A 26,780-nucleotide genomic window follows, 5' to 3' on the forward strand; every position below is an offset into this window, starting at 1 on the left:
TGCTAGTTTCCGTTAGCTTTAACATGAACAAAGTGTTTAATAATAACACAGTGGATTTATTTTGACCTCGAGCTGCTGATCAGACATGTCTGTGCAGGACACAGAGACATGGAGGCACAAACCAGCAACGTAAACCTACTGTCCGTCAAAAAACAACTTAAAAGTGCAAATGTTCAGTATGTTTAGCTCACAAAAGCATCTTAAAGTGTCAAGTTAAAATTTTTTTGATTTTGTGACTCAAAATGCAGCCCGCCACGTCATTTTATGTGGCCCTCGACAGGGTAAATTAAAAGGTATGATGGTCTTAAAATCTCAGTTTATCAGGAAATGCACAGTTACACAGCCATATTTTCACATCTAGGCAAATGCACATACAGTTAATAAACAAGATAAAAAATGTGTTAGATTTGTTTTACATCTGGCCCTTTGACGGCAGCCATTTTGTTAAAGTGGCCCTCGCTGAAAATGTGTTTGACGCCCCCTGCCCTGGACTGTTGTTGCGTTGAGCGTGGAGTGAATAATGAACTGCAAATGTATCTTGAAACGTGCCAAGAATCCTTCACAGAATATCAACAAACTAAAACAGAAGAACGCACACTACACAAAACTACACAAACTGGGACTGTAACCCGCTAGCCGCCGCCGCGCTCCAAACAGGAAGTGATCGTGGGCGCACTTCCTGCTCCGTCGACTCTTAAATGTTCGTATTAACCCGCTCTACATGATCCTGGGGTTTTTATTTCACTATTGTGTGTTTATTTCTTTAAAACAAACAAACAAAAAAAACAGGCAGAACTGATCCGAACATTTTATGTAGACAGAATAACTTTACGTGAATAAAAGTTGGAACATTCTGAGACGATTTACATGTGCAACCAGATATTTAGAAGCCGAAATATCCGATACCAGTATTGGATCGGTGAATCTTTTACTTGTACTACAGAAAAATCACAATATTCTTTCCAGTTGAGCGCTAAATCAAGTATGTATTTGACAAAGAAACGTTCAAACGGCGTAAAAAAAAAAGCTCGCCGTTTTTTGAGTCCGTGTTCAAAGTGCTTCTGTTAGTCCAAGGCGTGTTCAGATCCCGGATGTCGCTCATAAAACCAGGTCTTTGGGTCCCAGGGAGTCGAAGCACCGGTCCACGTCCTGATCCGAGACCTGGTCCAGAGACGCGGGACTCCAGCGTGGACTCTGGTCTTTGTCCACCAGCACTGAGCAGAGACGGAGAGAAGCGTAAAAATGCAGAAAAGAAGAGAAGAAAAGACCAAAAATACAGGAAGTAGCTCTGATGTGAAACAGAATCTCTCCGCTTATGTCAACAACGCGGGAAACGCCAAAACACAGAGCCGGTTTATGAGCAAAGACGCCATTTTTTCCTGACACTTTAAACGCTCATTTAACAAAATAAAAGTGTTCTAATCTATTTTTATTAGTCAAATCTTAACTGTGGTGCACTTTAGACCCCGTTTGGCCCTTGTTTACATTACGGTTGCTAGGTAACAGCTACGGCGTAACCCAGGAAGTTAAAATCTAAACTTTATCACCACAGAGATTTTGTTTTTTTTTTGTTTAAAAAACAAAAAAAAAAAACAATAACAATTCTCGTAGAGCCGTTTAATGCCGTAAAATATTCCAGGTGAAGTAATTCTAAGATCTCCATGGCGACAAGCGGGTTGTGTGCTCCCCATTAGAAAAGTTACATACTTATTACACTTATTTTTTTGATAGAGCTAAGGTCCCCGTCCTCCAGCGTCTCGGGGTTAAACCTGTCAGGAGCAGATCTTGGTCTAGTCTTGGTCAGGGCGGCTTTGTCTGGAGGATTTGACCCGTTGATTTGACCCGTTGATTTGACCCGTTGATTTGACCCGTTGATTTGACCCGTTGATTTGACCCGTCGCGTGCGTTTGTGGGTCGGCTCTAGAGGACGCGGTTACAGTAAATGTGCCGTAAACTGTTGGTGATGGAGCGTCGCTTTAGTTACGTGTAAACAGCTCTCTGTCTGTTTATGGAAACTTTTCAACGAGCTCATTTCACACGACGGCACGGCTCAGGGCGAAGCACCACCTCAGAAACATGTTAAAGAGGAGGTACTCTGGGGTATTAAAGAGGAGGTACTCTGGGGTATTAAAGAGGAGGTATTCTGGGGTATTAAAGAGGAGGTATTCTGGGGTATTAAAGAGGAGGTATTCTGGGGTATTAAAGAGGAGGTATTCTGGGGTATTAAAGAGAAGGTATTCTGGGGTATTAAAGAGGTATTCTGGGGTATTAAAGAGGAGGTACTCTGGGGTATTAAAGAGGAGGTACTCTGGGGTATTAAAGAGGAGGTATTCTGGGGTATTAAAGAGGAGGTACTCTGGGGTATTAAAGAGGAGGTACTCTGGGGTATTAAAGAGGAGGTATTCTGGGGTATTAAAGAGGAGGTACTCTGGGGTATTAAAGAGGAGGTACTCTGGGGTATTAAAGAGGAGGTACTCTGGGGTATTAAAGAGGTATTCTGGGGTATTAAAGAGGAGGTACTCTGGGGTATTAAAGAGGAGGTATTCTGGGGTATTAAAGAGGTATTCTGGGGTATTAAAGAGGAGGTATTCTGGGGTATTAAAGAGGAGGTATTCTGGGGTATTAAAGAGGAGGTACTCTGGGGTATTAAAGAGGAGGTACTCTGGGGTATTAAAGAGGTATTCTGGGGTATTAAAGAGGAGGTACTCTGGGGTATTAAAGAGGAGGTATTCTGGGGTATTAAAGAGGTATTCTGGGGTATTAAAGAGGAGGTATTCTGGGGTATTAAAGAGGAGGTATTCTGGGGTATTAAAGAGGTATTCTGGGGTATTAAAGAGGAGGTATTCTGGGGTATTAAAGAGGAGGTATTCTGGGGTATTAAAGAGGTATTCTGGGGTATTAAAGAGGAGGTATTCTGGGGTATTAAAGAGGAGGTATTCTGGGGTATTAAAGAGGAGGTATTCTGGGGTATTAAAGAGGAGGTATTCTGGGGCTTTAAAGAGGTATTCTGGGGTATTAAAGAGGAGGTATTCTGGGGTATTAAAGAGGAGGTATTCTGGGGTATTAAAGAGGAGGTATTCTACAGAATCCATTTTTTTGCTTTCTCCCATGTTCTAACTCTACTCATCAAAAACACGTCTGAAGAGGTTTTAGACGTCATCCGTACGTGTTTAAGTAATCTAGGGATCTTTATTCAGCAATATTCAAACCCTCTTTACAGTTCGCAGTAAGATTCTGTACGAGGCTCCGCCCACAAGCCGACATCACCCACGCTCCACACGACAATCCTCCATAAATATACAAAAACATGACACAAAACTGTGCACTACGACTTCACAAACCTGGTGTGATGTGCAGTAGTTTCATTAGTGGTATGCAGCTGATTGTGCTCTGAAGGGGGAGGGACTTAGCACAGAGAGCATATAAGTAAATACCTCCTCTTTAATACCCCACAGAAGTAAATACCTCCTCTTTAATACCCCACAGAAGTAAATACCTCCTCTTTAATACCCCACAGAAGTAAATACCTCCTCTTTAATACCCCACAGAAGTAAATACCTCCTCTTTAATACCCCACAGAAGTAAATACCTCCTCTTTAATACCCCACAGAAGTAAATACCTCCTCTTTAATGCCCCACAGAAGTAAATACCTCCTCTTTAAGTAGCCTGATAAAAGTGTGTACATCATGTGACACTTTGTTTGTGGATTGGAGCTGAAACGTCTTGTTTACAGAAACAGTGTCTGTTTTCTGATGTGTGGACTGAACTCACCTGCTCTCACGCCCTCGTAGAAGTCATGACCTCTCTGCACAAACGGAAAAAAACAAAACATCACATTTAAAGGTTTTATATCACACAAAACTGACTCTTGTAGTTTTAATCCATGTTCTAAAACTGTTTCCTCCTCAAAAACAGACCTGGAGTTGTGTTTTGTTTCATTCACACACGTTTGAGTCGCACTTTATTATTCGTCTGTTTCATCTCCAAAGCTCAAAATGCGACGTTCCACCTTGTGATGTCATCAAGTGGTAGTTTTTAAGTTAACTCCTCCCCTTTTTTACCTTTAGTTCAGTAGAGATTGGCTGAAATGATCCAAATGATTCTAGAAATGAAGGTGTGTGGAGTTTAAAAACACAGTGGAGCACTTCCTGTATCACCACACGATGACATCACAAGGTGGAACAGAGTGTTTTCAGTTTGAGAGAAGAGCTAAGCCTAAATCTGCAGGTTTGTGTGTTAAACATGTGAGAATGAAACAAAAACACAACTCCAGGTCTGTGTGTGATGAGGATTATAACATCAGAAAACAGAGTCGTACTGTATGTCCTAAAAAGACGACAGAGAGCAAAGCATCATGGTCTTTGTAGTTCTTATGCAGATTTGACATGTCTCCAGTGTTTTAAAACCAGACAAAGGGCGACGCCGCTACACGTGAAAATGTGATTGTTTTGTCTGGAATGTTCTTTGGCGTTTATCAGTAAAAGTTCAATAACACAGTACGGAAAAACGCTCGGAACGTTCCAGGCAAAAAGGACGTCATTAAAGCCTAAAAAAAAACAAAAAACGGCGTTCTCGTCCCTTAAACACCAGTCCGATAAACGGCGGCGTACCATGCAGGCCTGAGAGAGGCGGTACTCCATGATCAGCACGTCCTTCAGGCTGAGAGCGCCCCCCAGCTGCAGCTGTTTGAACGTCATCTTCAGAGAGGTGGGCGACATCCGCGACAGAGTCTACAACACAGGCAGACGCACACAGAGACACAGACACACACAGAGACACACAGAGACACACAGACACACACAGAGACACACACAGACACACAGACACACACAGAGACACAGACGCACACAGAGACACACAGACGCACACAGAGACACACAGACGCACACAGACACACAGAGACACACAGACGCACACAGAGACACACAGACACACACAGAGACACACACACAGACGCACACAGACACACAGACACACACAGAGACACAGACACACACAGAGACACAGACGCACACAGAGGCACACAGAGACACACAGAGACACACAGAGACACAGACGCACACAGAGACACACAGACACACAGACGCACACAGAGACACAGACGCACACAGAGACACACAGAGACACACAGACGCACACAGAGACACACAGACACACACAGAGACACACAGACGCACACAGAGACACACAGACACACACAGAGACACACACACAGACGCACACAGACACACAGACACACACAGAGACACAGACGCACACAGAGGCACACAGAGACACACAGAGACACACAGACGCACACAGACACACACAGACACACAGACGCACACAGAGACACAGACGCACACAGAGACACACAGACACACAGACGCACACAGAGACACAGACGCACACAGAGACACACAGAGACACACAGACGCACACAGAGACACACAGACACACACAGAGACACACAGACGCACACAGAGACACAGACGCACACAGAGACACACAGACACACAGAGACACACAGACACACAGACGCACACAGAGACACAGACGCACACAGAGACACACAGAGACACACAGACGCACACAGAGACACACAGACACACACAGAGACACACAGACACACAGACGCACACAGAGACACACAGACGCACACAGAGACACACAGACACACACAGAGACACACAGACGCACACAGAGACACACAGACGCACACAGAGGCACACAGACGCACACAAACACACACAGAGACACACAGACACACAGATGCACACAGACGCACACAGAGACACACACGTACACAGAGACACACAGACACACACAAACACACACAGAGACACACAGACACACAGATGCACACAGACACACACAGAGACACACAGAGACACACAGACGCACACAGACACACACAGAGGCACACAGAGACACACAGACACACACGTACACAGAGACACACAGACACACACGTACACAGAGACACACACAGAGACACAAAACATTTAGACAAAAAAAAGTTATGTAAGTAATGATCTGTAAAAAAGATAAATATTCTTGAGGTAGTAATAACAGTAGTAGAGGAGTCACAGAAAAGAGGAGGAGTCACAGAAAAGAGGAGGAGTCACAGAAAAGAGGAGGAGTCACAGAAAAGAGGAGGAGTCACAGAAAAGAGGAAGAGTCGCTGAAAATCCCTGTACCATATTATTACTACTACTACTACTACTACTACTACTAGGTGCATTTTGTAATTTTTCTGGCCAATAAAGGCAAGATGGACGAGTTTAATGCCACACTCTGGAACATTTCAATCAAAGCAAAATCGTCGGTTATGATTAGATTTGTGATTTCGACACATGGGGAGGGCATCTGACACACGCAGGGAGGGCATCTGACGCACGCAGGGACAGTTTGTGGAGGGCGTGGTCCTGCAGCTCTGTTGGTTTAACGCAGCACATTTGCACTTGTGATCGCTATGGAAACCAGCACAACTTAAACAGATTAGTGTAACATTACCGGTCGTGTTTATGATGTCGTTAAGTGAAGTGGACGTCAGCTCAACGACTCAACAGTATGAAGTGTCCTCCATTTACACTAAACTCACACGGAAATACTGCAAATAAGACACATTTAGGTACTAGTGGGTTTTGTAGTAGCAGTAGTAGTACTGGTGGCAGTAGTAGTAGGTTTAGTTGATGTAGTAGTGGTGGTAGTTGTACTTGTATTAGTAGTTGTAGTAGCTATAGTAGTAGTAGCAATAGTAGTACTAGTAGTAGTGTGGTAGCAGTAATGGTAATAGTAGTAGTAATAGTAGTAATAGCAGTGGTAGTAGTAATAATAGAAGTAGTACTAGTAGTGGGAGTAGCAGAAGATGATGAAGTAGTTGTAGCATCAGTTGCAGTAGTGCTAACAGTAACAGTAGTAACAGTAATACCAACAGTTTCAGTAATAGTAGTAGTATTAGAAGTAGTAGCCTAGTAGTAGTAGCAGCATTACTCGTAGTAGCAGTAGTACATCATAAAGGTACCTCTGATTTCCCAAGTAGGGAAATGTGTCATCTGCATCCGTGTCCAGTGTCTCTGGGTTAAACCTGCATTTGACCCGTCCTTCGGCGTCTCTGGGTTAAACCTGCATTTGACCCGTCCTTCGGCGTCTCTGGGTTAAACCTGCATTTGACCCGTCCTTCGGCGTCTCTGGGTTAAACCTGCATTTGACCCGTCCTTCGGCGTCTCTGGGTTAAACCTGCATTTGACCCGTCCTTCGGCGTCTCTGGGTTAAACCTGCATTTGACCCGTCCTTCGGCGTCTCTGGGCTAAACCTGCATTTGACCCGTCCTTCGGCGTCTCTGGGTTAAACCTGCATTTGACCCGTCCTTCGGCGTCTCTGGGTTAAACCTGCATTTGACCCGCCCTTCAGTATCTCTGGGTTAAACCTGCATTTGACCCATCCTTCAGTGTCTCTGGGTTAATCCTGTCAGGAGCAGTGGGACCATCTCCAGATCTGGGTCTAGTCTTGGTCGGGAGTACCTCAGCTGGAGGATTTGACCCGTTGTCCCTGTTTTGGGTTGACAGGGGAAACCTGGAGAGCTCGGAGGAAACCCACCCAAACATGGGGACTCTCTTGCTGTGAGGTGTGAGTACTACAGTCCCTCACACACCCAGCACACTGTAGTAGTAGTAGTAGTAGTAGTAGTAGTAGTAGTAGTAGTAGTAGTAGTACAAGCAGAAATAAACTCACCTCAGCCTGTTTTACTGCAAACTCGGAGCCGTCTGCGTTCAAACTGTGCATGATTCCCTCCACACTGTCAGCGCTGAACAGCCTGAGACATGTTTACACACAAATACAACCGTTATTTATTTTGTTTTTCTTTTTTTTTTTATTATACTGGTGAGGAAAAATAAAAACCTGTGGATGTCGGCGATGTTCTTCTCCAAGACGAAAGGTTTGTCTGAGCCCGAGCTGCTCTGTGGAGACGAGACACGGACAGAAAAAACAACCAGGATCTTAAATCAGACTCTGCAAAAACTGGACTTTTCAGAGATTTCAACCAAGTTACAGCTGTTTTCTTCTCGTCGAGATTCTGAAGTTTTATTTGGACTGATTCATGTTTGAGTTTAATCTTTAATCCACTATTTTCAAGACGCCATTTTGTCGACCTGCCCCCGTTTAACCTCCACCTGTGACACGCCCACTGTGACACGCCCACTGTGACACGCCCACTGTGACACGCCCACTGCGACACGCCCACAATTCCTTCTCCAGTTTCTGTTTTGTTTTTTTCAGTTTCATTTTCTTAATAGCTGACACTCGTAGGATTCGGCCGCGTCTCGTATAACGAAGGGACGATAACAACAACAAACAATAATATCGTTTATTGTGATAAAAAAGGGTCGACAATAATCATTCGTGGCACTTTTTATATAATCGTTTCATTCGCTAACAAAGATAATCACTGGATCACTGTTGTTTTCACTTATAACAAAGTACAAAACTTCAACAGCTGTTTAAATATGGAGCCTATTCATGATATTAAAATTGTAATTATTCATATCCAGAACATTTTTAAACTGTCAACAACAATACCGTATTTTCCCGATTATAAATCGCACTTTGTCGCACATAGTTTGGCCAGGGGCGCGACTTATACTGAGACGCAATTTATATGTGATTTTTTTTTGTTCTTTTCTTATTCATTTTTTGGCTGGTGCAACTTATACTCAGCCAGAGCGACTTATACTCAGGAGCGACTTATACTCAGGAGCGACTTATACTCAGCCGGAGCGACTTATACTCAGCCGGAGCGACTTATACTCAGCCGGAGCGACTTATACTCAGCCGGAGCGACTTACACTCAGCCGGAGCGACTTACACTCAGCCGGAGCGACTTACACTCAGCCGGAGCGACTTACACTCAGCCGGAGCGACTTACACTCAGCCGGAGCGACTTACACTCAGGAGCGACTTATACTCAGGAGCGACTTATACTCAGGAGCGACTTATACTCAGGAGCGACTTATACTCAGGAGCGACTTATACTCAGCCGGAGCGACTTATACTCAGCCGGAGCGACTTATACTCAGCCGGAGCGACTTATACTCAGCCGGAGCGACTTACACACAGCCGGAGCGACTTACACACAGCCGGAGCGACTTACACTCAGCCGGAGCGACTTATACTCAGGAGCGACTTATACTCAGCCGGAGCGACTTATACTCAGCCGGAGCGACTTATACTCAGCCGGAGCGACTTATACTCAGCCGGAGCGACTTACACTCAGCCGGAGCGACTTACACTCAGCCGGAGCGACTTACACTCAGCCGGAGCGACTTACACTCAGCCGGAGCGACTTATACTCAGGAGCGACTTACACTCAGCCGGAGCGACTTACACTCAGCCGGAGCGACTTATACTCAGCCGGAGCGACTTATACTCAGCCGGAGCGACTTACACTCAGCCGGAGCGACTTACACTCAGCCAGAGCGACTTATACTCAGCCAGAGCGACTTACACTCAGCCGGAGCGACTTACACTCAGCCAGAGCGACTTATACTCAGCCAGAGCGACTTATACTCAGCCGGTGCGACTTATACTCAGGAAAATATGGTAATTTTCGTGACATAATCGTTAATCTAAATTATTTTGGCCACGATAATCATGACACCAGATTTAAATATCATCCCATTCTCGGTCGTGTCATCATTTTGGTACAAATGTAAAAAAACGTGCTGCGGCGCTTTTACTGCGATGACGTATACGGCGGCGTCAGCTCCCATTGGACGCCGCGGTTTCTCACCTGTTTTTGATACGAGTCCAACACTTCACCGACGTCTTCCACGGAGACGCACTTCACCAACTCCCGCTCCAAATCAGGCATCTACAAAACACCAGTCAGTGAGGAGGTTGCGGGTTCGACTCCTGAGTTTGCGTGTTCTCCCTGTGTGACTGTGGCAGAGCGGTTATCCCGTCTCCTCCTCTCACTTAGGAGGTTGTGGGTTCGATTCCTCACCTTGTTGGAGTCCACAAAGTGCGTGGCGACTCCGGCCCGGTGCACGTCTCTGCCTTTGAGTCGGAATCCGGTTAGAGCCAAAAACAATCCCAGTTTTCCCTGCAGCCTCGGGAGAAAGTACCCTCCTCCGACATCCGGGAACAAGCCTGGAATAAACATAAGAAGGAAAACCAAATTCCAAACTGCAAATGGTAAAACGGTGGTAAAAAAAGATGAGGAGAAGAAGAGGTCGCTGCGTTTTTTGTTCATGTCAAAATAACAAAAAAAACCAAAAAAAAAAACATGTTCTAGCTGCAGCGCCCCCTGTGGACAGACGCACGTCGCACTAGAGCAGCACGTTTTTTAAATTTGCACCAAAGTGACGACGCGACGCTGCAGAATCCTACGAGTATCAAAGATTAAGAAAATAAAACTGGAGAAGGAAGAGCGGACGTCACAGTGGGCGTGTCACAGTGGGCGTGTCACAGTGGGCGTGACACAGTGGGCGTGTCACAGTGGGCGTGTCACAGTGGGCGTGTCACAGTGGGCGTGTCACAGGTGGAGGTTAAACGGGGGCAGATCGTCAAAATGGCGTCTTGAAAATAGTGGATTAAAGATTAAACTCAAACATGAATCAGTCCAAATAAAACTTCAGAGGCTCAACGAGAAGAAACGACTGAAACAGGAGAAACGTCTGAACACAACAGTTTGAAGAATGGGTCTGATTTAATTTTCTAACTTTACATCTTGAAAATAATTTAAATTTTTTTCCTCTCCAAAGTGGCTTCGACAGTGTGTGTGAAACTCTGAACAGTGTGTGTGTGTGAAACTCTGAACAGTGTGTGTGTGTGAAACTCTGAACAGTGTGTGTGTGTGAAACTCTGAACAGTGTGTGTGTGTGAAACTCTGAACAGTGTGTGTGTGTGAAACTCTGAACAGTGTGTGTGTGTGAAACGCCGCGTCAGAATCTCAAGTTTAAACATTACTCAGAGCATCATGAACAAATATTGGCTTTAGGGGCGGAGCTAAAAAGACGCAGCTGTCAAACGCACCACAATGACCTCGAACGAACGGACACACAAGGAGCGCACAATGGACACACAAGGAGCGCACAATGGACACACAAGGAGCGCACACTGAGCGCACAAGGAGCGCACAATGGACACACAAGGAGCGCACAATGGACACACAACGAGCGCACAACGGACACACTTTAACTTACTTTCATACTTTGTTACTGTACTTATGTTTGAAACTAACACTAAACTACAAATAACACACATCATTTTGATCAAGAGAAGGAGGGAGGAGGAGAGAGAGGAGGAGAGAGAGGAGGAGAGAGGAGGAGAGAGAGGAGGAGAGAGGAGGAGAGAGAGGAGGAGAGAGAGGAGGAGAGAGGAGGAGAGAGAAGAGAGGAGGAGAAGACAGAGGAGAGGAGGAGAGAGGAGGAGAGAGAGGAGAAGGAGGAGAGAGGAGGAGAGAGAGGAGGAGAGGAGGAGGAGAGAGGAGGAGAGAGAGGAGGAGAGAGAGGAGGAGAGAGGAGGAGAGAGAGGAGGAGAGAGGAGGAGAGAGAGGAGGAAGAGAGAGGAGGAGAGAGGAGGAGAGAGAGGAGGAAGAGAGGAGGAGAGAGAGGAGAGAGAGGAGGAGAGAGAGGAGGAGAGAGGAGGAGAGAGAGGAGGAGAGAGGGAGGGGCAAGAGAGAGAGAGGAGGAAGAGAGAGAGAGAGGGAGAAGGAAGAGAGAGAGGGAGAAGGAAGAAGGAGAGAGAGGGGTAAGAAAGAGAGAGACAGATTGAGAGAGGGAGAGAGGGAGGAAAAAGAGGGGGGGGGGACAGAAATAGAAAGAGGGAGAGCGACAGACAGAGAGAAAGAGAGAGAGGAGGCAAGGTGAAAGCAAGCACAAAGAAGAGAGAAAGTGGAGAGAGAAAGACAAGAGAGAAGGAGAGAAAGCAAGCGAGGGGAGGTACAGGAAGAAAGGACAAAAGGGACAAGATATATGAGAGAAGGAAAGAAGAGAGAAAGAGAGAGAAAGGGAGAGGCAGACGGAGAGAGAGAGAGAGAGGATTATGTTGACCTGGTTTAGAGGAATGTAATATCATAAATGTGTGGGATTATTGTTCATCGTGTTAATCCCGACACAGCAGAGCCTCCAGCGACCTGCAGGTGTGGAGACAAAGTGTGTGTCAGATGCCCTCCCCCGTGTGTGTCAGATGCCCTTCCCCCGTGTGTGTCAGATGCCCTTCCCCGCGTGTGTCATTATTTCTCACCGATCCCAGTTTCGGGCATCGCAAACAGCGTCTTCTCGGTGGCGACTCTGAAACGCCCGTGCACCGACAGCCCCACGCCCTGCAGGGAAAAACACAAACGGATTAAGAACGAAGCCACGAAATAAAGGCGCACTGTGGAACTTTTGGAGTCTCCATGGAGATGTTATCGGTTGTAATGTTCCGCAGTACGGTCAGTTCGCATTTAGTCAGCTGCAGGTGCGTTAACTGCTCCAAAAAACATGAAAAAACAGATCATTTTCAACCTCAAATAATAGAGGTTTCATTAAAGAAAGTGAAATACCTCCTCTTTAATACCCCACAGAAGTAAATACCTCCTCTTTAATACCCCACAGAAGTAAATACCTCCTCTTTAATACCCCACAGAAGTAAATACCTCCTCTTTAATACCCCACAGAAGTAAATACCTCCTCTTTAATACCCCACAGAAGTAAATACCTCCTCTTTAATACCCCGCAGAAGTAAATACCTCCTCTTTAATACCCCGCAGAAGTAAATACCTCCTCTTTAATACCCCGCAGAAGTAAACACCTCCTCTTTAATACCCCGCAGAAGTAAATACCTCCTCTTTAATACCCTGCAGCAGTAAATACCTCCTCTTTAATACCCCGCAGAAGTAAACACCTCCTCTTTAATACCCCGCAGAAGTAAATACCTCCTCTTTAATACCCCGCAGCAGTAAATACCTCCTCTTTAATACCCCACAGAAGTAAACACCTCCTCTTTAATACCCCGCAGAAGTAAACACCTCCTCTTTAATACCCCGCAGAAGTAAATACCTCCTCTTTAATACCCCGCAGAAGTAAACACCTCCTCTTTAATACCCCGCAGAAGTAAACACCTCCTCTTTAATACCCCACAGAAGTAAACACCTCCTCTTTAATACCCCGCAGAAGCAAATACCTCCTCTTTAATACCTCATAGATTTTTGATGATAATTTAAATGAGCTAAACAAGTATTTCAAGGGCAAAAACTGTATTTTTGACACATTTTTCATGTCTGGGACGTGTGTAAACCCTGTACATGCTCCAGCGTTTAGACTCTTCCCGTGCTGTTGTTTTAAGTGTCCTCAGAGGGAGGCTGCTCTGATGTGATGAGTCCTTATAAGATTATGTCAGGAGGGTTTCTCTAAACACCAGAGGAGACGGTTTGGACAGGGGGCGCTGCAGCCTCGTACTGGGTTTATACAGAGAGAGGGAGGGAGGAAGAGAGAGAGAGAGGCAGAGGGATGGAGGAAGGGGGGAGGGAAGAAGAGGGTGTAATAGTGAGAAAAGGAAGAGAGAGCGAGGGAGGGAGGAAGAGGGATGGAGGAGGAAGAGAGTGTAAGAGTGAGAGAAGGGGAGAGAGAGAGGGGAGAAGAGGGATGGAGGACGAAGAGAGTAAGGGTGAGGAAGAGAGAGCAAGACGGAGAAGGAGAGAGGGGGGGAGGGAGAGAGTGAGGAAGAGAGCACAAGAGTGAGAGAATAAGAGAGAAAGGAAGAGGGATGGAGGAGGGAGATAGTGAGAAGGAGAAGGTGGGAGGAAGAGGGGAAAGGGGGGAGGGAGGAAGAGAGCGTAAGTGTGAGAGAAGGAAGAGAGAGAAAGAAGGAGGAAGAGGGATAGAGGAGAAAGAGTGAGAGAAAGAGGGGGGGCAAGAGGGATGGAGGACCAAGAGAATAAGAGAGAGCAAGACAGAGAAGGAGAGAGAGGGAGGGAGGTGGGAGAGAGTGAGAATGAGGAAGAGAGCACAAGAGTGAGAGAAGGAGAGAGAGAGAGGAAGCGGGAGAAAGAGAAGAGAGAGAGGGAGCAGAAGGTTAGCTTTAGCGTAGTTAGCTCCTCCCTTCACACAGACAGGAGGCAGTGTCTTTTGTCCAGTTACAGATTTGAGTTTTTCTTTCGCTGTGGATCAAACCTGGACGACTGAGGGATTACACAGATTTAAGACACAGCAGTGCTTTCAGTTAGCGTCAGACCTGCAGCTGCAAAGACTCACTAAACTAAACGACAGCAGTGTTTTCCTCTCGTTTAAAGTGGAGCCTCTGTCCTGTGTTTACTCTTAACGACATCTGCTGTAATCTGGAAAAAAAAAAAAAAAAGTCTGTGCAGATTAGAGTCTGCGGTTTCACGCTACGGCCGCGGTCGACTGAAGACGTGTGCCGCGCAGCGATTGGTCGGCTAAAAAAGGGGGCGTGGCAAAAGCTCTCTAAAACTAATAACGAAGCGCACAAGACGACACCTGCAGGGGGAGCTCATGCAAAAACTATTTCTGCAGAATAAAGTACAAGGAGACAGTGTGTTTGAAGGGCCACTGCTCTATTTCATATCCTTTATATTCAGACTCCAGACATTCAAAATCACCTCATGACATCATCAGGTGGGAATCCAGAAGCGGGATATTTACGGGATAGAATTACTTTTTCATTAAAGTGGACTCTTATGAGCTTTGAGTGATGTTCTGATGCGGTTTCCTCCTCAAAAAACAGACCTGGAGTCGTGTTTTGTTCCATTATTATTAGTCTGTCACATCTCCAAAGCTCAAAACGCTCTGTTCCACCTCGTGATGTCATCAAGTGGTAGATTCCAAGTTAACTCCTCCTCCTTTTACCTTTAGTTCAGTAGTAGATTGACAACTCCAGGACTGAAATCATCCGAATGATTCTAGAAATGAAGGTGTGTGGAGTTTGAAAACACAGCGGAGCACTTCCTGTATCGCCACATGATGACATCACAAGGTGGAACGGAGTGTTTGGAGCGCAGGGTTTGTGTGTGAATGAAAACAAAAAACAACTCCAGGTCTGTTTGTGACGAGGAAACGTTAGAACAGATCAGAGAGCAGAGTATTATGGCCCTTTAATGAAAAAAAAAAGTCAAGTTACAGGTCAGATCTGTGGAGAGGCGGCCCCGCTCTCCGTGAGAATGCTCAATGTGGACGTTTTTTAGTCGTTCACGTTTTATTAAACATAAAACCACTTTTCATCCAGGAAGTTATTTTCTAGCCGTTATTATAAAACTCATATGTAGAAGACAAACAGGAAATGACCTCGTGTACGTCGCACGTCTGCAGCCTCGAGGGCTCGGACGCCACGGTAAAGAACGACACGGCGTTTAGGAAAGAGAGTCAAAGGAACAGAGACAACCCACGAAAGGAAAGGAACAAAAGGAGAACAAAAGAACAAGAGGAAAAGAACAAGAGGAAAACAACAGGAAAAGAACAACAGGAGAAGAACAACAGGAGAAGAACAAGAGTAAAACAAAAGGAAAAAACAAAAGGGAAAAGAACAAGAACAAAAGAAAAAAGAACAAGAACAAAAGGAAAAGCACAAGAGTAGAACAAAAGAAAAATAAAAGGAAAACAACAAGAGAAGAACAAGAAGAGAACAAAAGGAAAAGAACAAAAGTAGAACTTTTTCGAGTGTTGTTCTAGAAAACAAACTAGTCTCATGATACTAAAATTACTGACTAAATTTCGTTCTAAGGAAAAGACTCGATACAGATTCTGATATAATAAAAACTCTTTAGACAAGAAGTGTGATTCTCCACATTAAATGGTAGAACTTGGAGTTCTATTCACATGTGTTTTATATGTGTGTTGTATGTGTGTTACATGTGTGTCACACGTGTGTCACATGTGTGTGTTATATGTGTTACATGTGTGTTACACGTGTGTCACATGTGTGTTACATGTGTGTTACATGTGTGTAAATCCTCAGTGTGCAGTAGTTCACACTGGTCCATGGTGTAAACTCGTCTGTGTCTTTTTCTTGTGACACAGACACTTCAGTATAAACAGATTCATTTCTGTCAGTGGGACTTTTTTTAATGTCAAAACCTGTGAAAAATTAGGACATAGTTTTCAACACTAGTTTATGTTTGAATAAATCTCTTATTTGTCATTTCAGATTTGTCTGATCAGATGGGAGGGTTTGGGTTAACCCCCAGAGCAGGAGACGCAGGCAACACTGACGCCTGCTGGCCAACTGATGTACTGCAATGAGTCACCTTGGGGAAATTTGATGCTTTTGTCCTGGTTTAGTCCTGGTTTAGTCCTGGTTTAGTCCTGGTTTAGTCCTGCTTTAGTCCTGCTTTAGTCCTGCTTTAGTCCTGCTTTAGTCCTGCTTTAGTCCTGCTTTAGTCCTGGTTTAGTCCTGGTTTAGTCCTGGTATAGTCCTAGTTTAGTCCTGCTTTAGTCCTGCTTTAGTCCTGCTTTAGTCCTGCTTTAGTCCTGCTTTAGTCCTGCTTTAGTCCTGCTTTAGTCCTGCTTTAGTCCTGGTTTAGTCCTGGTTTAGTCCTGCTTTAGTCCTGCTTTAGTCCTGCTTTAGTCCTGCTTTAGTCCTGCTTTAGTCCTGCTTTAGTCCTGCTGTCAGACCTTGTTTTGATCCAGTTTCTATCCAGTATGGATCCATTTATGGACCAGTTCAAACGTGTTATGGTTTAAAGTGTCGGCCGATACCAAAACTGGGACTAAACCCAAAAATAAACCTGGACTTGGAAAAGATCAGGAATAAATTTAGCTAAAAACAAACAAACAAATCAATCCTAACTTCACTGTTGGAGGTTACACCATCCACTTATGTGAGAAGCAGATTTTAAACATTTGTACCAAAATGCCAAATCCTACGAGTATCACCGATTACGGAAAATAGGGGCTGGACACTGTACTCACCCCTCCCATGGTGATGCCATCGATCAGGGCCACGTACGGCTTTTTACAAGTGCCTGAAAGAAAAAAATGGAGTTTGGTTTGAAGGTACAGTACAGCATATTTGAGAGAGTTACTTTGCCGCATTATTCTGTCCCTCATTCTTAATCGCTGACACTCGTAGGATTCGGCAGCGTCGCGTCGTCATTCTGGCACAAAATTTTAAAAATGCTCTGGTGTGATGCGCATCTGTCCATAGGGGGCGCCAGCAGCACCGCGACGCTTCGTTGTGACGACGTTTACGGCGACGTCAGCTCCACTGGACGCCGCAGTTTTGTGACGCGGAAGAAAAAAAGGAGCAAGCTAATTTGGGTTGCCAAATCTTACGACCAAAACTGCTACAGAGATTGTGGCTTTGACCGGAATGTTTCACAGTATGGCATTAAACTAGTGACGGGCAAATGAGGCGGAGCTCGTCTTCGCAGAGGCCGCTCACGTGACCAAAGCGTCGAAGCGTCGGCCCCTCCCCCTGCTGCTTCGCTCTGCGTGTCGATCGCTTCAGCGTATCGAAGCCTTTCATTGGCTCGGTGAATGTTCCGCTCTGCGATTGGTTCAGAGCTTCAGAGGGTTCACTTCTGTGGTTTGACAAGCGCTAAACTGCAACAGGATAAAAGATGCACCGATATTTCTAAAAAAAAACGTTGGGTAGTGCGGAGTACTGTGTGACGTTAGTGGGGATTTTGGCGACTTTTGGCGTTTGTTTCATTTTCGATGGCGTCTACGAGTGGAAAAAAGATGTGAGGACCCCTTAAAAAACTGGGAATCACATAAAAAACAATATCCTAATCTGTGGAGGCTCAAAAATGAGAGAATTTTTTCCAAAGCTGGTGAGTTCGTGAGCCAAAGAAGATGTGGACTAAAGCCTCAACTGTGGAAAAACTTCTATTTCTTAATAAAAACATGTGATATATAAATTGTTGTATTTCTTTTTAATGTTCAAAATAGAATATATACTATTTATGACTTCTAATAAAATAGAAAATAGAGTTTTTTTGTTCCTAAATCATGGGTCGTGTGCTGTTTGCAATGGTTAAGTTTGTCCACTAGAGGTCAGTGTTTCTCCTCAGACACGTCCAACCGTTTGAGACGATATTGGACTGAGGCGTCAAAGCTTCACGAGGCGCCATTCTCCCGTCACTACATTAAACAGATCAGTCTAGTCTTTCATTTACAATCACCAAGTTGAATGCAATACTGTGGAACATTCCGAGTAAAGCCACGTTAAACGATAAAGGGTCACTGTTTCAATGTAGCACTTTTTTCACTTTCAAGGGACTCGAGCACTTTACACCAGGGAACCGCGCGCGCACACACACACACACACACACACACACACACACCGGGGCGAGGCGGATTAAGTGTCTCGCTCAAGGACACAACGGCAGCGTTCACCTGTGGGAGCTGGAATCGCACCGTCAACCTGCGGGTCAATGGATCTGAACACTCAATGATGTGTTTATGTCGAGAGCGAGATACAAAACGTCAACGCTCTACCGACTGAGCCACCGTCGCCCAACAACAAAATAAAACAACTCTGTGTGGACCTCCAGGCGGCAGACCCTCCAGACAGAAATGTTACACAGCGGCGCTTTAAACAGAACAGTTTTAACCTCCCGAGACCCGAGCTCCTGCAGGACTTTATTTAAAAAAAACTATTAAGAGGTTGAACGCAGACATTTTGTGTAAAAAAAAACAAAACAATTTTGCGTCTAGGAACAATGTGTCTCATTTGTGCTGCTGACAGGAACAGGAAGAATATATGCCTTTAAATAAAAATAAAAATTAAATTAAATAAAAAATAATTAAAAAATTAAAATTAAAAAATAAATTAAAAATTAAATAAAAAAATTAAATACAAATAAATTAAAATTAAATTAAATAAAAAATAAAAAATACATTAAAATACAATAAAATTAAAAAATTAAAAAATAAATTAAAAATGAAATAAAAAAATTAAATACAAATAAATTAAAATTAAATTAAATAAAAAATAAAAAATACATTAAAATACAATAAAAAATAAAAAATAATAAAAAATAAATATATTAAAAATAAAATAATAAAATAAAATAAAATAATAAAAAATACATTAAAATACAATAAAATAAAATAAAAATAATTTAAAAAAATTTAAAATGAAATAAAAAAATAAAATACAAATAAATAAAAATTAAAATAAAAATTAAATAAATATTCTCTTAGAAATATTCAAAATTGAACATGTTCTTGTTGCTGTTCTTCTAAAAATTTGTACTGTGGCCTAAAAAACCCAAAATGTGTTGTCCACAGATGAGGACAGCAGGTCTCAGGAGGATAAAGTCGTAATCTCACCGATGGCGTGGTTCAGGATGTACTCTTCCCTAAAGAAGTCTTCAGCCAGAGGATCGCCCACTCTCCCAGCCTCTGTCACAGCTGTGGACCACAACGACAGCGCAGTTACTCAACTTTAAACCAAGTGAACAAAAGTAAAAGACGTTAGAGCGCTAAATTCACTCATTTCACTAAAACACAGTCATCGTTATCTTTAAACGTCCTGTATTTCAGAAAGAAAACCGACTCTTGTAGCTTTAATCCATGTTCTAACGCCGTTTCCTCCTCAAAAACGCACCTGGAGTTGTGTTTTGTTTCATTCGCACATGTTTGAGTCGCACTTTATCGTTCCTCTGTTCCACCTTGTGATGTCATCAAGTGGTAGTTTAAGTTAACAGCTCCTTTTACCTTTAGTGCAGTAGAAATTGTGCAACTCCGGGACTGAAATGATCCAAATGATTCTAGAAATGAAGGCGCGTGGAGTTTAAAAACACAGCGGAGCACTTCCTGTATCGCCACATGATGACATCACGAGGTGGAACAGAGCGTTTGCAGTTTGAGAGAAGAACTCAGCCTAAATCTGCAGGTTTGTGTGAATGAAACAAAACACAACTCCAGGTCTGTGTGTGACGAGGAAACGACATTAGACCAGATCAGAACAAAGTGCAATATGAGCCCGTTAAGAATGTGTTTGTATCTGTCACAATAAGAGCCAGTGACACCCGCAAGCAGCAATGAAGGGACGTTAACCTCACCTCACCTGATGTTTGGTTATAAAGTTTAAATTACGACATTAAAATCAGAACACAAACTGATTAATGACTGATTCAACACATTTCAAAAGTGTGATTAATCTGATTCATGTATGTGATTTTCTTTGGTTTTTCTCTTGTGTTCTAACACTTCTCCTCATTAGAAACACGTCTGAAGAGGTTTTAAACGTCGTCCGTGTATGTTTGAGTAATCTAGAGATCTCTCCTGGGCCCTATTCAGACCCTCTTTATAGTTAGATGTACGATCGTGTACGAGGCTCCGCCCACAAGCCGACATCACCCACGCTCCACACGACAATCCTTCGTAAATATACAAAAACATGACACAAAACTGTGCACTATGACTTCACAAACCTGGTGTGATGTGGATGCAGCTGATTGTGTTGTGATAGCGCTCTGAAGGGGGAGGGGCTTAGTTTTGGGCTAATATAGTATTTTCAAAACAATAAAAATGTAAAATGGTGATCTAAATATGTTATGTGTTACAGTTAATAAAAGTAAAATACCCCCTCTTTAATCATTTTAACTGTACTTCCTGTATTTTTCCACTTTTCTTCACAAACTGCCACTACACTGACGTAAAATCATGATAAATATTTCGCACAGGGACTATCCCACTACACAAAGTCAGAATTAGAAAATCATGAAACTGCCGAAGCGTCTGAAACCCCGGAGAAGTGAACGAGTGGTTTTATTTTGGCGGGGTCACCTCTGATGTCTCCTCCAGCACAAAACGCCTTTCCTCCCACAGCTTTGATGATCACCAGGTCCGTGTCGCTCTCCGCCTCCCATTTCTACAACAAACACACAACAAAACTACAAACAAAAAAAGGTTCATTTACGATTTGGGGTGTTGAATCTGACCAAATATCCTCCAGGTCTTGAAAAGGTCAGCGGTTCTATCCCCGCAGCCTCCGGGCAATGCGCCATTTTACTAAAACGTGGTAAAAACAATTATATTTAAGACTTTAGTAAAAATCTTTTTGTTGTTTTTTTTTGTTTGTTTTTTTCAAACTTTGGTGAAGTTCAAACTTTTACTTCCTGGTTGGACAGTACGATAACTGTTACCTAGCAACCATAATGTAAACAAGGGCCAAAACGTGTCTAAACTGCAGTTAGTTATGATTAGACTCATAAAAATAAATTAGTACACCTTTACTTAGTTAAATGGAGGTTTAAACTGTCAGAAAAATGCTTTCCTTGTGTGTAAACTGTGTTGAAAACATAGAGCACATGCGTCAAACTCAAGGCCCGTGGGCCAAATTCGGCCCGCCACGTCATTTTATGTGGCCCGCGACAAAGGAAATTAAAATGTATGAATGTCTTAAAATGTCAGTTTATCAGGAGATACACAGTTAAACCGCATTTTTTTTTCATGTCTATGCAATATTTGTAACTCGAATAAGTAATAAATATAGAAACGGTTAATTAACAAGATTAAAACGTAGTGACATTTATCTTACAGTTACATGTGGCCTTTTGAGAGCGGCCATTTTGTTGATGCGGCCCTGACATAGAGGGATTCTGTTTTAGAACTACCGTATTTTCCGGACTATATGTCGCACTTTTTTTCCATAGTTTGTCCTCAGATGCGACTTATATGTGAAATTATTAAAATATATAATTTCACATCTTGGTTACTGTCGCAGTGGCAGCCATGAGAGGGCGCTCTAGGCTTGTACCAGTCTGAAGCAACGCAGAAGAGGAAGAGGAGCTTCATCTTCCTCTGGAGTTGGTGGAGTTGTTCAGAAGCGACAGTGAGATCCAGAGATCCAGCCCCAAAAAGGCGACTTGTATATGTTTTTCCTTCATTATTTTGTATTTTTAGCTGGTGCGACTTATACTCCAGAGCGACGTATTGTCTGGAAAATACGATCCTTCTTGTATTTTTGTACTTTTCTTCTCCACTTTTTTTTTTCCGCCCACAAACGGCCATTTCGCTGATGTAAAACTATGATAAATATTTAGCCCAGGTTCTCTCCCACCAAACCAAAATCGAATGAGAAAAACCTGAAGAGCAGTTCTTACTTTGAGTTGTGGGTAAATGCTTCGGATCATGTTGAGGTTGAGCGCGTTGAGGACTTTGGGTCGGTTCACTGTGATGACTCCGGCCCGGCCCACTCTCTGCAGCAGCACCTCGGGCTCAGGCTGGGACGACATCTGAACCAAAACACATCCGAGAATTAACTACATTTAAAGGCGCGCTACTTTTTTTTTTGGTGGAAATTAAGGCTGTAGTCCTTTAGTCGAATATTTGATTAGGACCAAAACATGTCCATTAAAGCTGCGCAAAAAAACACGTCTGAAGAGGTTTTAAATGTCGCCCGTACATGTTTGAGTAATCTTAGAGATCTCTCCCTGGCCCTGTTCAAACCCTCTTTACGTTCAGCTGTAAGATCCTGTACGAGGCTCCGCCCACAAGCCGACATCACCCACGCTCCACACGACAATCCTCCATAAATATACAAAAACATGACACAAACTGTGCACTATGACGTGACAAACCTGGTGTGATGTGCAGGAGTTTCATTAGTGCGATGCAGCTGATTGTGTTGTGATAGTGCTCTGAAGGGGGGAGGGGCTTAGCACAGAGAGCAAAGGGAAATAAAACGTACAAAACATGTTAATGTGTTGTTTTTGGTGAATACATCATTTTTAGAACAATAAAAATTTACATGGTGATCCAAATATGTTATGTGTTTGTAGTTAATACTCCAGAGAACTAAAATACCTCCTCTTTAATACCCCAGAGAACTAAAATACCTCCTCTTTAATACCCCACAGAAGTAAATACCTCCTCTTTAATACCCCACAGAAGTAAATACCTCCTCTTTAATACCCCACAGAAGTAAATACCTCCTCTTTAATACCCCACAGAAGTAAATACCTCCTCTTTAATACCCCACAGAAGTAAAATACCCCCTTTAATACCCCACAGAAGTAAAATACCCCCTCTTTAATACCCCACAGAAGTAAAATACCCCCTCTTTAATACCCCACAGAAGTAAAATACCCCCTTTAATACCCCACAGAAGTAAAATACCCCCTCTTTAATACCCCACGGAATTAAATACCCCCTCTTTAATACTCCACAGAAATAAATACCTCGCCTTTAATACCCCATAAAGTAAATACCTCCTCTTTAATACCCCACAGAAGTAAAATACCCCCTCTTTAATACCCCACAGAAGTAAATACCTCCTCTTTAATACCCCACAGAAGTAAATACCTCCTCTTTAATACCCCACAGAAGTAAATAACTCCTCTTTAATACCCCACAGGAGTAAATACCTCCTCTTTAATACCCCACAGAAGTAAATACCTCCTCTTTAATACTCCACAGAAGTAAATACCTCCTCTTTAATACCCCACAGAAGTAAATACCTCCTCTTTAATACCCCACAAAAGTCTTGCCTTATCAAGTTTGACCAAAGTTTTGACGGCGATTGATCGAACTTTTGATTTTTAGTACAGCTCTACAATAAACTTTCCAATCTTGCATTTAAATTCAGTTACAGCTTCTGCTAAAAAATACCTCCAAAAACATGTAACCTCACTACGGTGGGTTTGCCTCATCACAGATCTGACCTGTAACTTGGCCTGGTGCTCGTCTCCGTGGAGATGAGTTCAATGCCATACTGCGGAAGGTTCCAGGCAAAGCAGTAACATCTCCAACAAATTTCAAAATCAAAGTTTAGACGATTGATTGGTCGACTAAAAAGGGGGCGTAGCAAAGGCTCTCAAAACTATTATGTAACTAAACTGCAGTCACCACACTACACCTGCAGGGGGAGCTCATGCAAAAAGTACTATGTATGTAGAAAAAAGAACTAGGAAACAATGTATTTACATAAAGACAGACATTAAAACTGTGAAGCATGAGTTTAATCTGACTTTTTACAGATAAATACCCCCCAAAAAATATATCTTCTATTCATCTATATAAATCTCCAGCTCTCTCACTCCTCCTTTCTGCTGTTGTCCCATAGAAATCCTCTTCATTTAAATAGCATGATAGTCGATGAATACAAACCGTATTTGATTAATCGGTCGAGTCTTAGTCGACTAAACGACTAAAGTCCAACAGCCTTATTCCTCGTATAAACACAAACATAAACATAAAATCACCATGTGGCTCTGGATCCTCTGCAGCCGGCGTAAACTCCTCAGTCTGTGGAGACAAACACAATCATATTATCTAAGATCTAAGACAGTCTATCGTTTAAGTCACGTCACACTGTTGGCGGTTTGTGGATACTAAAATAAAAATTAAAAAAAAATCAAATTAAAAAACTCATAATAAAAAAAAAAAAAAAAAAATCACAGACCCCCCAAAAATCAAAATAACAAATATAAATATACTAAAAAAAAAAAAGCTCAAAATATCAAATAAATAAATAAATAAAATAAAGAAAGAAAGAAAAATAAAGAAAAGAAACTAAAAAAAAAGAAACTCAAAATAACTAAAAAATATATAATAGAAATAACTAAAATAAAATAAAAATTAAAAAAATCAAATTAACAAACAAACTCATAATTAAAAAAATGTAAAAAAAAATCAACCCAGGATCATGTAGAGGGTTAATACGAACATTTAAGACCAAAATGATGAGGCTCCCTGAAGGAGTTACAGTTTCAAGTACAGAGTCGATGGAGCTCACTTCCTGTTTGGAAATGTCCATTTATTTATACAGTCTATGGCCCAGTTTTCCCTATTGACTACATTATACTTTGCCATGAAATATCCAAGTGGTAAAAACACAAATGCTGAACCTGATCGTTTCTGTCAGTGACTAGACCCAAGAACTCACTGTATCACAACAGAAATCTGCATTTAAACAACAGAAATCTGCATTTAAACAACATCCATGTTAGCTGCCCCCATCTGTATCAAACACGACTGGCCTGTAGAATGTTGTGATTAGAAATACACCGATATTAGGATGATATTTGGTTTGAACTGACAAACTGTCTGGAAACATCTATCTCTAGATGTGACGTCAACTGAAACCCAGAAATTGATATTTTGCAGCTGATGTCGTCAACATTCCCTGGGGATGTAAAGCTACCAGAAAGCACTGCTCTGTCTGAAGCTCTGTTACTCAAGTTAGACTTAATCTGAGCTTTGTTTTGACACAGTCTGACCAAAAAGAGCCTTGTTTTAACACAGTCTGACCAAAAAGAGCTTTGTTTTAACGCAGTCTGACCAAAAAGAGCTTTGTTTTAACGCAGTCTGACCAAAAAGAGCTTTGTTTTAACGCAGTCTGACCAAAAAGAGCTTACTTGCTTGGTATTACCACAGGTGCGCTGATCTGTGTTGTTAAACGAGTCCCTCTCAAATAACATTACAGTCTCAAGTTAGCATTAGCATTCGCCAACAGTTTTTCAATTAGTCTCTCACACCTTATTTCTGACAATCAAACTCCTAAACAGGACCATGAGCTCGGACTGATCACAGGCCCCTGCAAATGTGCTGTTTAAATCTATTTTGTATTTTTGTACTCCTCAAAATCTCTCAGACGGGGGATGACATTGTATTTTCATTACAAAATTATCCAAAAAGAAAATCCACAAATATTGAACATGACCATTTTTATTAGAAAATAGGTCTTCATAATCTAAATAAAAATATGAATTTACATGCCTCCCATCTGTATTAAATATAGGCCTATGCATAGGTTTCAGAAAGATGAAAGGTTAGGGTGGTTTCCATGGCAATTATATACAAAAAATGACATCTTTTGACTGGTCACATGGCACTCTATCATACACGGTGTGGAGATGTCATCTGAAACATAGCAATTAACTAATTAAAGATGCCAACCATGCTGCTTTATTCCTCAGTAATAACCAACATATTTAACACAGATTCAAAAGAATATACAAGCAGAAAGTTGATCAATAAAGAATTATCAGCCAAGAGACATGAGTTTCTACGCAAAAACACCTTTAAACAATACACTTTGGTAAACATTTGATTTGTTTAAGAGCAGGGAAGTCAATGCACAGCAAGTGTCACCTCAATGAGCTACAGAGGCTAACAGCGGCTAACAGCGGCTAACAGAGGCTAACAGCTAACTCGCACATCAACACTAAAAACATGATTTGAGCGCGGATTTTCGGGACTTTTTTCGTTGTTTTTTGGACGTACCTGCATGCGTGAGTGAGCACCGTGAGGGACATGGTTCACTTTCACCTGTTTCACGTGTCCACTGTCCACTCCGGGCTGATTTTTTGTGTGTGTGTGTGTGTTTTTAGAGTTTACTTCCGGGATGAGGCCACGACGCGCTCTGATTGGTCCATTCGTAATTCAGTGTTCAGTGGCCAAACCTTTATTGTTGTTGTCTTTTACGGATGGTATAATAGTGTAATAAATAAATATAGTAATAAACTAAACTGAAGGCACGATGCTGCAGGTGGAGAAAGAAAATAAAATCAGATTAATGTAGAATAATGTTGTTTTTTTATGTATTTTATTATTATTATTAATATTATTATTATTATTATTATTATTATTATTATTATTATTATTATTATTATTATTATTATTATTATTATCATCATTATTGGACGTCTTAGCATTTTGGCAAACTAGATCTGACTGAAAATTGAGTTAAACTTTAATAACTCAGGCTTAGAATTAGACAAACAAATCCTTCTGTATGATCAAACTCTTGTTAAAGGTGCAACGTGTAACTTTCGACGAAGCATTCAGCACCTGCCTGTTTCCGTGGAGATGTTAATATTTGAAACGCATCTATTTTCAATTCA

At 42.5% G+C, this 26,780-nt stretch overlaps 1 protein-coding gene across 1 annotated transcript; it reads right to left on the minus strand.

Annotated features, from left to right (window-relative positions):
• Window positions 1-747: 747 nt before the first annotated feature.
• On the minus strand, window positions 748-26,315 carry hibch (3-hydroxyisobutyryl-CoA hydrolase). The gene is made up of 14 exons (XM_033986887.2): window positions 26,161-26,315; window positions 24,138-24,180; window positions 22,038-22,169; window positions 20,719-20,803; window positions 19,258-19,338; window positions 16,891-16,943; window positions 12,230-12,308; window positions 9,987-10,132; window positions 9,774-9,854; window positions 7,886-7,944; window positions 7,718-7,799; window positions 4,612-4,731; window positions 3,773-3,806; window positions 748-1,214 (listed from the first exon to the last, which is right to left on the minus strand). Exons 1-14 carry the CDS (start codon window positions 26,190-26,192, stop codon window positions 1,099-1,101), a joined length of 1,143 nt encoding a protein of 380 aa, XP_033842778.1. The 5' UTR covers window positions 26,193-26,315; the 3' UTR covers window positions 748-1,098.
• Between the last annotated feature and the right edge of the window lie 465 nt (window positions 26,316-26,780).

This window comes from Periophthalmus magnuspinnatus, chromosome 21, assembly GCF_009829125.3.
Source record: "Periophthalmus magnuspinnatus isolate fPerMag1 chromosome 21, fPerMag1.2.pri, whole genome shotgun sequence".
Taxonomy (NCBI): Eukaryota; Metazoa; Chordata; class Actinopteri; order Gobiiformes; family Gobiidae; genus Periophthalmus; species Periophthalmus magnuspinnatus.